The following is a 12,273-nucleotide window of genomic DNA, read 5'->3' as shown; positions in this document are numbered from 1 at the left end:
TAAAAAAAAAAAAAAAAAAAAAAACATACCTATGTCAAGTGCGTGAATAACTGATGTAATGATTAAAGTAATGATTTCTGTTTTTAAAAGAAAAAAGTCTTATGTCTGACATATGAAGTAAAAGGGAGCTTCACACAGTTGGAAAAGGAAGTCCTTGGTCTTTTTCAGCCAAGGTTCTAGCAAGAGCGAAAAAAGCTGCCGCTGGATGAGAGCCTTCAACTAACTGTTGTGCCAAGCCAACATGATTTACTTGTCCAAAGGAAGTTTAAAACCAGGATACAAGTTTCAGAATAGTTCTACCCATTTTTCTAGTCAGAATAGTACTCCTTTTTCTTTCCTGTCTTTAAGAGACCTACGAACGGTGTCTGCTAGAAAATAAACAGTGATCGTCCATTTTCTGATAACTCACAGTTTGTGCCTGTGCGGAGGCTCTAGCGCTCTCCTAGTTCCCAAAGGTGTGATTGCACTGTTGACAGTGAAGGCACCTACTATGGGAAATTATGAGTGCCTTTCATTGGTAGATCGTGATATAATATTTTAGTGATAAAGACTTTGGAAAAAATGCATTTTTATAGCTTAAAAGATTAAACAAAATACATTATTTGCATATACTTTGGTTTGTATTTCTACACATTCCCATTTCTGATGAGCTATTTAGAGTTGAGAATTTAGTTGCACAATGTTTATAACTTCCTTCTCTGACCAGTTAGAAAAAGTTCATTGGTACAGTATTTAACTTGTTTCAACCATTTTTTCATCCTTATTTTTTATAGTTTTTACAGTCACATTTGGTCTTGTTACATGTAGGTCAACAGTGATAAGTGAGTTAATCAAGTAATTATCTTTTGTACTTTTTGCTATTGATTTCTACCAGTGATATTATTCTGTATTAATGTTTCATGACTTTCTCTTTAATATTCCTATACTTTACAAACTACAGAATTGATCTCTGAAAGTATAGCTTTCCATATACTTTAAATTCAGTGCCAAGTATAGCAGTTTTACTTGGTTTGATTTTGGGGTTTTTTTTTGTAGGGAAGCGTCTGCAGGATGTTCAGGGTCTCACTACTAGATCGGACTCATAGTGATATGCCTGTTTACAGCCTCCCAAGTGCTGCGATTACAGGCACATGCCACCATGCATAGTCTCAAGTATAGCTGTTTTAACTTATCCAGTTATGATGGACTGCTTTTCAGGTTTCATAAATGTGTATTATGTGAATTTTATTGGTTTTACCACTAAAAAAAAAAATAGTATAGCGATTGCTGCAATGGTGGTTAGTAACTGAGTTTCTTAAGGTCATTTGTCAATTAATTTCTATCTTGCTCTGTCATTTTCTCAGTGTAACTGTAGAGAACTTCACAATTAAATGGAATTTATATTGTCTGTTACATAGCAAAATGAATATCGGAGTTTTTTCCTTTTGTTTTTTGAATGATTCATTGTTAATGTTGCTTTTCTTAAAGTTGCAATATCAAGAATGCCAAAAACAGGCTGGCCAGATAGCTCAGTGGACTAAAGTGCCTGCTTAGGCAGAGCACAGTGGCTAGGGTTCGATCCCCAGCATGCCGTGCCGGCCCTGCCCTGGGGCGCACTGAGAGAGTGATTGAGACTGGGTGTGGTGGTGCGCCTGTAATCCCAGCGCTTGGGAGACTGAAAACAGGAGAATTGCTGCAAGTTTGATCTACGTAGTGAGACCCTATAGGCCCTGCTGACCCTGTACCAAATACATTAAAAAAAAGAATGCCAAAAAATGGCTAGCCTATTTTTTTTTTCCAGAACTTTGTAAATGCCTTTGGATTATGTGCCATGAAGATCAAATGAGATAGTATATGAAAACATTTGGAAAATGTAAAGCTCTTTGAATTATGAAAACGATTTATATAATATAGGCAAGTTCTTTTCATCTAGTTTCATTTTGAGATAAAATATATACTGTATTCAAAAAAGGGTGTTCATTTCTTCAAATGGGAAAATTCTTACATAGAGAAGGATAGAAACTAGAAACCGCATTGGGAATTCCTCTCTTCATTTACCCGAAATTGACAGCCAAGTAAATAAATGTTATCCAAGGCTGGAGGAGTTGCAGGCTGCATGGCTCTGCCATTGTAAATTTGGGTGTTTTTTTCCATAAGCCTGTCGCACTTCTCTAGAATCTTAAATTTTAAGCAGCATTCTGACAAAGTATCAACAAAACTAGTATGGCTACTTAACCACTTGTAACCAAGCCACTGCCACATTGTTCATTTAACATGGTCTAATTTACCTTATATATGTAACTTGTTTGCATGAAATATTTTTCTTTTAGTGAAGAAAAAATGAAAGATATTTCTGTTAACCTTATGGTATTTACATATACGTATGACTGATAAACTTGAGCCCTAACTTAACTATTTATGGATATCATTATTGTTGGATTTGGGATCTTTAATTGATTTTTGCAGTAATTCATAGACATCTAGATTTGTTACATTTATCCCTTATAATAAATGGACAGTACATCTTTTGATTTTGTTAATTAATAAAAATAATATGCATGTTAAAAATGTGACTGGCAGCCAAAATGAGACTTACAAAACTTTTCTACTATTATTTTTTAAAATACTTTCGGAACTTTGTTCTCAGTTGCAATGTGTCATTGTTCTTTTTTATTTTTTCATTGTACTTTTTTGAATGACTTATAATAACTATGAAAAACAAGGTTTTGTTTAGTCTTGCTAATTTTTTTCTTTTTTTCTTCCTTTGGCTATAGTGCTGACCTGCCCTCAAATACACTGTCATGCCTTAGCCTTGCAAGTGCTTAAGATTACAATATGTTTTAGTTTTATCATAATTTTTTTTTTATATTGTGGTTATTGATTTGAGGAGACTGAAATTTGTGCCAATGAAAATTTCAAATTGATAGTTTTATAAACATATATTTTATATTATTTCAGTAATATATAGCCAAGATGACCAGAGGGCATCATTACTGGAATATTACTAAAGTACCATGGAAACCCCAAATCAAGCTCTAAAGCAAATTCCATAAATAAATCTTGCTACTTTGTTTGTTTGTTTGCTTGTTTGTTTGAGGCAGGACCTTGCTATGTAGTCCCAGCTGGACTTTGATTCGCTTTGGAGACCAGGCTGGCCTTGACCTTGTGGCAATCCTGCCTCAGCCTCTCAGACTAAGGCTTGCGCAACCATGCCCAGACAAACCTTGCTGGTTTAATTTTATTCTGTTCTAATTATAAATAAAGATGTAATTCGTTTTAGGATTCTGATATCTTGCCAGACCTTGATTTAAGTGCATGATAAGGATTTTCTCAATTTTATGTTGGTGAAGGCAAATAATCATGTAGGTATTAAAATGACAGTGTTAATGCTTGGCAGGTGCTGAGTACTAATCATAAAGTGTATTTGTTCCTCAGTGTTGATCCCTCAGTGGTTAACATATCAGATGAAATGGCCAAAACTGCACAGTGGAAGGCACTTTCCATGAACACTGAGAATGCCAAAGTAACCAGATCTAATGTGAGGTAGTTATGACTGTTTATGCATTTTCTACCTATCGTCAGTTTACCTACAGAGAGCTATGCCGTAAAATCATCACACCCAATTCTTTTCCTTACTTATTGAAGCTAATCTTCCTGCTTTTCTCCTTCATTTCTTCCTTTTGTCTTTTCATTTTACTGTTATACTGTAGCACAATTTTTAAATTTACATAGTTCATATTTCAGAAAAGAATTTAAGCTATTTTTATTAAAAATAAAATTTCATATAGCAGCATAAAATAGATGCATAAAGTTTAACAAACATAAAGGTAAATACTAATTACAAAAGAAATATTCTAATTGAGCACTGTCTCGATCACACTTTTTGCTGGTCGAAGACAATGAAAACCCAGTTATTTTTCATCTTAGTTTTGATTTGTTTGGCTTGTCTTGGCTTTCATGTATCAACTTCTTCAGGTCCAGTATGTTTTTCCTGAGAATGTTTGGAAGAAATTAAGTTCATTAATATAAAGACCATTATAATGAACCAAGTATTAAAACTCATTCTCTTCCATTTTGTCTTTTCTCTCACTACATGGCTTAGACCATGGAATTCTATTTTGATCATCTTTAGAACTGTAATTCTCAGGTCTCTGAGGATTGAAGTTCTATGACACCATGTCATTCATGCTAAGCTAATGCCTTAGGTTTACTTTGTGTCAGATGCTATGTTGGGCATGGTAATGTTTTGCTTGAGCTTTGAATTCAGACTTCCCAAGCAGCCAGTAACATATAATTAATCTGTTAATTACTATCTTTCTGAACTCTGGTGATAACGAATTAGCTTTTGCATTCTTTCCCTATTTACCTATAGAACCTTTTTTCTACTTAATCCCTATTAGCAATATGTTTGATACTTTTCTATCATTGTTTCTTGAGTTCTGTTTTTCTAACCAGGACTCAAGGTAGTATATCCTGTTCAATAAGTTTCTGTTTTTAGTCTGTAAAGTGTTGTGTGGAGACAGGGTTGTACTAAGTTGCCTGGGCCCGGTTTGAACTTGTACCTTTTAAGTGGTTGGATTACCGCTAGCATACTACCTTGTAAAGTTTTTTGAAGTTAAATTGTCATTTTGGATCACACTGCCAAAACCTCACTGATCTCTTTACTGTTACTGTTTGTCACACCCTTGGCCCAAGGTGTTATATTGTTAACGATGAAAATAAAGGCCATCTTTTCATTTGAGTTGCCCTTCTTGGAATGAGAGTAAGGAGAATGTCTTTACAATGTCATTTTGACAGTAAGAAAACATTTGGAAATCTTTCATTCAGTTTGTCTGAATAAAGTAGCAAACAGTAGTTAGTTCTCTGCATTTTTTTTTTTTTCAAAATCCAGATGTGCTCTGACAAATCAGTCCATCAACTAATTAAATCCATATATAGGGAGCCATTGTATATCATATTAACTTAAAAATGTAGACTAGGTGTCCTGATCTTATACTTGTGAGCCAAATATAAGGATAGAATTTTGCCAATTTGTTACTTTTTTAAGGAAATTATTTGGTATTTGTCAATGTTAACAGAGATTTATATAAGTGGATTTTCTATGAAGTAAAAGTCAAATGCTATAACTCATGTATGCATGAAGTAACACTGATAAACATTGTTATATACTGACTCATTGTAAAGAACTTCAATGATTTAAAACATAATTTCAATTGGAAACATAATTTTTTTAACAACTAAGGATTTTTAATATATGACTTTTTAAGTTTACTGGTACTGAAAATGAGCAGTAAAATTAAAGTAGCAAGTCTTAAGTTAGTGGTATTGAATAATATTTCATAAGTTTTAACATAGATGCTCATTGTTTTCTATGTTCAGAATCTAGTATTTGTTCTTTTAATTTTTTTCTTATTCTTTGTTTTAAATAGCCCTGAAAAACCTGTCAGTGTGACAGTAAATTTTGAAGATGAACCATCAAAGAAATACATGGATGCTGAAACTTCCTTATAGAATTGAACCAAGCAGAATTATATATAGATATAGATGTATATCTATAATGTGTGTGTGTGTGTCATATCACTATAACAATATACGTCATGCTATGTGTGCGTGACACGAGTTTTTTGAAATAATATCTGGTTTGTTACATACACCACAGAGACTGTGTATATTAATGAAATAATCTCTTAGACATGAGGTACATGGTTGTTATTAAAATATTCTGTTGGAAAAAAGATTTTCTGTTCTGCAGTACAAAGATGTGGAGAAATGGACAGTAGGCTTTTCTTAAATCTTTTTGTTCATCCGTGGCAGTTCATAACCAAACTTGTGTGGTACATAGTTTATATATTTATCATTTTTATTTGAGTGTCTAAAAATATTCACATATTATTTCACCTATTGTTAACCTATAGTTAGCTTAGTACTTTAAAGGGAGAATTCTTTGTCAGTGCTGTGAGATAATAACATGTCACGGCTTCTCTGTTTTATATCTGGAGCCATCCTCCACGTTGCAGAAGTGATGGCATTTTCTTGGCCATACAGGTGATTGGACAACAGTGGAAACTTCAATGTAGGAACTATAATTTTTAGCCTTTAGTTTTAGGAGGTTTTTTAAAAAAAAATCTGGAAGCTTCCACATCTGTGCTTCTATTCTAAAAGCCAAATAAATTGTAGGTATTTATAACTTTGCACCCATGGTAGTTGTAACTTGGTGGATTTTAGAAACTATAAAATGCCATTTGCCATGAATTTTATTACCTTTATAGAAATTATTTTCCCAATTTATACTTTTTTAGAAGTCATAGATTCTCTTCTATTTGCAATTGTTCTCTTAAAATGAAGTCATTTGTATTAGGTTCAAGTTCTTGATTAAGTTTCCATTGTAAACAGTATGATCAAGTAATCAGGAGTCAAAATTCTCTCATGGGCTTATGATCAGTATTTATTAAGAATTACCTTTTTCTTACTGTTATTTTTCTTGTATAGATTATATTTAATAGGTTGTGCTCCACAGTTTCATTTTAAAATATCTTATTGATATGCTTGTTATGTAAACATTTGAAAAGGTAACCATTATAAACTGTTAATGTACATAATTAATGCTCACTTGCATTTATGTTTATTATCTGATAGAAATTGACATATTTTTCATCTTTAATATAAAGCACTGCCATATTTGTCTTTTAAAGAAAATTAGCTCATATTGATGGCATTTTTCCTGTTTTGTGTTAGTATATCTTAATTGTTTTTTCTGAGATACCCTTTTAACTTCTAGAATATCATTTTAGTCCTTTTTATATACTCTTAGCTCCACACAGAATAAATAAATGTTATTGTTAAGCTTGTAGGACTGGATGAATGGGGTTGTGAAACTGATTTGGCAAGAGACTAATTTACAAAATCCAAGTGAATATTGATAAGCTACAGAAATACTGGAGTTGACGACATGACTATTAAGGAAAGAAACTTAGTGAAATTCCAATGTTCCCTTTCATCACTTATAATTAAAATGCAAAATATAAAGAATTGATCTTTAAAAAGATCAGAAGAAATGCCAAAAGCTGATATTGTAACAATTCTAAAGTGTTTTCAATCCATTCTAAACTACATTGTAGCTGATATAATTTCCTCTTCTGCAGATTCTAGTAAAATAATGAATTCAACTTCTGCCTCAGCTGAGATGTTGGAATGTAGCTGCTTTTCTTTAGAAAATGTAGTTGGCCTTATTTGGTACAGCCAGAGAAAGAGTTGTAGACTCTATTGGTGATTGAGGAGAGTGTTACCCATGGTGCTTATTACCGCCGTGTGCTTCCATTTAAGTGATTACTTTTTATCCATAGCAGCACAGTCAGTTCCAAAGTCCCCGGTATCTGCTGCTATTTTTAAAACTCCCCTGATGTACTTAAACAAGAAAATTTCCTCCTCATTTCCTTGTATTTGGACATCACAGGGTTAACAAATGCACTTACTTTACAGGAAGTGATTTTAAAATTTGAACTGAAAACTACCTGGGCTCATAGTGTTTCTCTGATATTATATGATTATGTATAGTCATTATCCAGTGCTAGGAAAACCATAACTTGCAAGATACATAGCATTCAAATATTCTACTATTTCCAATTATTAATGGCTTCTGTTTTCTTTTGACTACTTGATTCGCAAAATGATTGCTATATGACTACTCCATTGAAGAGCAAAGGTAACTCGTGTTTAAGGAGTTAACTGCTTGATTAAGTGGAATCATGGATAGCATTCATTGCAAGACAGTAAAAGATATAATTTAATGTATATTGATTTTTTTAAGTGTTGCCTTAAATAGGTTTATATGAGCAGTAGTAATTGCTATGTACTGATTTACCTCAAGGTGCAAAATAATTAAACCTGTGCATATTCCATTTACAAAATAAATTTAAACAAACAGCCCTGCACTTTCTTAGATGCCTTGATTTTCAGAATGGAGCTTAGTGCTACTGAATACCCTGGCCTCAGAGCCATCTCAGGATATTCTTTTCTCCACCCTATTTTATTTATTTATAGATGTCTGTTTACAAAGACTATAATAAATTCTGATGTTAACCATCTGAAATTTACCTTCAGTTGCTGTTTCAATCTAAAATAGTAGCGTTTGAGAAAATAGCTGAGTTCCTTACAATAAAAGGGTGACTATATATTTTTAATATTAGATATGCCGATACACACAACTTTCTAAAGCAATTTGTGTGTGTGCGTGCATGTGTATGTGCGTGTGTGTGTGTGTGTGTGTGTGTGTGTGTGTGTGGTTACCAATCTTAAATCTTTTATGTTTAAAGCTGTGGCATACCTATGTTCATACTTGCCAAGTCTTTTGTAAAATGTGTTGGATAAAATTTTTATGTGCTAATGCATGTATTTATAAAGATTTGTTTACCACTCAAAATTAATAACTTTTGTTTTCTTCTTCCAAAAAGATTCTGTTTTCCACAAACTCAAAGTTTCTGTGTGAGTATACTAGTTGTCTGTTTGCTTTCACAAAGATGGATTCAAAATTCTGTGAAAAAAAGAAAACCCAAAAAACAAAACAAAACAGCAAAACTGGTCTCTGAAACTGAAGTATACTACCCAAGCTTGCTACTGAAGGGGTTTTTATCATGTACATCAGTTCTATAAGTGTGCTTGACAGTTGAACATGTGAAACACCTGCTTCAGAGCGCTCAGATGTTGGATATGTAAGCCATCACTATGACATTACAATTCAAACTGTTTAAGTAACTTAATGTTTTAAATTTATTTATGTAGATTCACATTGTTATCATATACAGTACCGTGTGAAATGTCTTGTATTCCAACAATTATTTATTTTTAGAAAGTTAAAGACTTTAAGGATAGTCAAGGTTTAAAATTGTATTAAAATTTCAAATTTGGCAATCTTAATGTCTCTTTTAGTTACTTCAGAAAGTAAAATGTATCAATTATAGAAAACATAGTTGAAAAAGGAATCATATAAAGATTTTTAAAATTTAATACTTAGAATAGTTGTTAAGCCCCACATTTTTTAAATCATTTTTTTTGCACATTGATTGGTTTTGTGCTGTGGCTTTTCTTACGTTGCTTAATTCAAGGTTTTTTGTTTTTTGAGGGAAGGGTCTTTCAATGTTTACTATGTTCAAATAAAAATTGAATTTTATTCTTCATTTATGTAATATTTGATACCTTGGTGTAATTTCACAGTATAGTTTTTATGACTTTTATAATTACAGTGATACTTGCTTTTGTAATAAAATCCAAAGTAAATTAAACATTAAATTGTAGAACTGATATTTTTCATTTATATGAAGTCATTCGTTACCCAAGTCTATAATGTGAACCATCCTGCCTTTCACATTTGTTTCATAATTGTGAGAAGAAAACTATTTTTTGTAGATGTTATTGAAATTGAAAAAGCAATAAAAGTCTCCTTAATTAGTTGTTGACTATTGTCTTTATGTTGTATTTTATTGGTAGTGTTGTATATCTTTCTCAGTTTGAGTAGAGGTAGGAGAAATAAAGGAATTAGTGGTATGTCCTGCCTCCTAATATTCATATGCTTTTGAAGATGAAAGACAGGAAAGAAGAAATAAAAACAGTGAAACAAAATGCTGTTTCCTAGTGTCATTTTTATAGTTAAAAAATACTGAAAATATCCTTTGTTAATGATGGCCTGACCTTTGTTGGCTTTTTTCATTTTCTCTTTAAAATGAAAGCTTTTTCCTGACTTTTTTTTAAAGGTTGAAAATAAAGTAATTTTTTGAAGTTTATTTTCCCCTTATTTTAAGGCCATCTTGCTGGGTGATAAATAGTGATTTGAGTAATACTGGTGTTATAGTTAGGCTTCATTTTTCTTTTTTGCTGCTAAGTTTATTACAAATTTTTTGCATTTTTTTGTGGTGGGGAGAGGTTCTACAGGGTGTTCAGGTTCTCACTACTGGATGGGACTGGTAGTGATCTCCCTGTTTAAACCCTCCCAAGAGCTGGGATTACAGGCAAGTGCCACCACACCCAGCCTCAATTGCTGTCTCAGTGTGCCCCGGGGGTGGGGTTGGCATGGCTGGCCTGGGGATCAAACCCCTGGCCCCTGTGCCAAATTGTTGTCCTTATTAGCCTTTTGTGTTCTTTGTATAGCATATTATATATCTATACTTTCCTGTGTTTTTAATACTGAGAAACTTCTACGTTTATTAATTTGATAATATATGAAAGTATGATGGTTTAGGGTGCTTGTGATTTTGGAAACTTCATGGGAAAGTTTGATTTTAGGAAAAAAAATTTGTTAATTTATAATTCCCATCAATTAAATATCAAATTTTTTAATGAGAAAAAGCTAAAGAGAAAAGGAAGCATGTTTTTTTCATTTGTTTGATTTGACATGGACATCCCTGTTTGTATGCATTTATTTAAAATGTTCCTGTTATTTGGAAAGCTGCTTTTTCCTCGAAAGCCTGTTTACTTCACGTTGCACTGAGCCTTTTGCTTTGGGTCTCCATAATCTTGCTTTTTAAGTGAGTGGGAAGTGTGTCCTAACTACCTTTTTCTCCCTCTTGGACCATTGGTCTAGAGGGATTTTAGAAGTTTGGGGAAGTGACTTATCTTGTTTGAGTTGATCTTAACTAAGTTACTTTTGTTTCTTATGCTGTAGTTAGGATTTTGCATTGTTTCACTTTTAAACTATGTAATTGACACGGTTCAAATGAATGAAATGTAGATTCATTTCAGGTTAGTAAAATTAGAAAACAGATTTGGGTTCTATGTAAGCTAATGGTTGATGCAGGCATGACCACTTGGGTTTTACACAGCACTGTCACATTGCAGAGGCACTGACCACTCTAGTGCACCTCACCTTTTCTTTTTGCTCTTGACGCATTTTTAGGAAAGGCCAAAATATTCCATAAGATGCTGCTTTTTGTTTTTATAGATGTAGAGAGATGAAAGACACGTTCCATCTACTGATGCAGATTAAGACTTGTTGCACGTCAATGCCTAATGGTTAGAATATGCATGTACAGTAGTATTTTTTTTTCACTCAGCCTTAATCTTTCCTACTTGTTACTTTTTTTGGTGTTTTCTTTATTGGTAACATTAATTCTGATGGTTTTATATCCTCTGAATTTTAATTAACTTATGCTCACCTGAATTTGGCTTTCATCTCACCTTTCTACATTCCTAAAATAAGGTCATGTTTTTGAATTTAAAGTGTGCTCAGTTAATTGCACAAATCCAGTTACTGTTATCCCATGGGGTTGCTTCTTATTCAAAACAAACATCAAGTAATGGTTCATTTTACTTCAAGCTTTGGGGAATTTCAGTAAGTTCTGACACACTGATGTGCATTTAGAGCAACTTAGGAGGCTGCGTAAGACCCCGCGCCTGAAGGGGCTGTTCAGGGCCTGTCCTTGTGATTGAGACAGGGTTTTGTGTTTTTTTTTTTTTTTTTTTTTTTTTTTCACTGTAGGCTCTGCCCTGCCTGGGACTTAGGAAGTTGCATGTTACTCTGGAGTGAAAAATAATGACTGCCAGACAGTGTGAACAGGTGAAATAGTATGAGGAAAGAATTTAATAGAGGCGGCATAAAGTTGGGCACTCTACACTTTATGTTCATTTCTAAAGCTCCATGATGTTAAGGGTCTTTGAGGCTTTAATACAGTGCAGCTTTTTTTTTTTTTTAATTACAAAATAAGCTGCAGACTCTCAGAAATTGAAGGGACTTGTCCAAGGATACAAAGTCAACCCATAATAGTTATAACACACCAGCCAGACCCCTTGATTCACTTATTTTCACAGTACCATTTTCTCACTCACTGCCAGAGACACACACTACACTTGAGTTACTGAAAATGCTTTGTGCCATGTGAAAGGTATTTAGCTCATTGCTCCGGCTTTTCCCCAATTGATTTTTTGCGTTGGGGAAATGATTTGATAATCTAGTAATTCTTGAAACACTCCAAAATGAAACTGCTTTCCCACCCATTTGCTTTTGAAAAACTGAGCACCTTTAATTAGGAAAATCACAATGTGAAGGCTGATTTACAAGCAGCCATGCTGGAGGCTACCCTTGAGCACTACCCGCCCTGCTTCTTGCAGCTTCAGGGTTGGATCCTGAGCGTTCTCCGGTTGCTGCGGCAACTCTAACTGGCGTTGTTCGTTGCTATGGCGCTCTGCACTAGGCAGCATAGCGGCTTCCAATTGGCTGAGATAGCTCAGCAAGGTGGAGGAAGAAGTGTTGGCATTGGCTCAGCCAGCGCCGGTTAGTGGCCTAAGGGAAGCGATTGAAAGCCCAAC

At 33.7% G+C, this 12,273-nt stretch overlaps 1 protein-coding gene across 8 annotated transcripts in view; it reads left to right on the top strand.

Moving 5' to 3' along the window:
- Positions 1 to 9,425, top strand: part of Slc4a7 (solute carrier family 4 member 7) — a 96,656-nt gene extending 87,231 nt beyond the window's left edge. For 5 of the 8 annotated variants that reach the window (XM_023718532.1, XM_023718531.1, XM_023718530.1 and 2 more), the window contains 2 exons: positions 3,415 to 3,522; positions 5,409 to 9,425. In XM_023718532.1, coding sequence (XP_023574300.1) covers positions 3,415 to 3,522; positions 5,409 to 5,490 — 190 coding nt within the window. In that variant the 3' untranslated portion in view covers positions 5,491 to 9,425. The remainder of the gene's footprint in view (positions 1 to 3,414; positions 3,523 to 5,408) is intronic. The other 3 variants (XM_023718534.1, XM_004634200.2, XM_004634202.2) reach the window with 1 other exon arrangement.
- The last annotated feature ends 2,848 nt before the right edge of the window (positions 9,426 to 12,273 follow it).

Source organism: Octodon degus, unplaced genomic scaffold (assembly GCF_000260255.1).
Source record: "Octodon degus isolate 3935 unplaced genomic scaffold, OctDeg1.0 scaffold00059, whole genome shotgun sequence".
Lineage (NCBI taxonomy): Eukaryota > Metazoa > Chordata > Mammalia > Rodentia > Octodontidae > Octodon > Octodon degus.
Note: the sequence above shows the minus strand (reverse complement) of the source record. Positions and strands in the feature narration are given on the sequence as shown.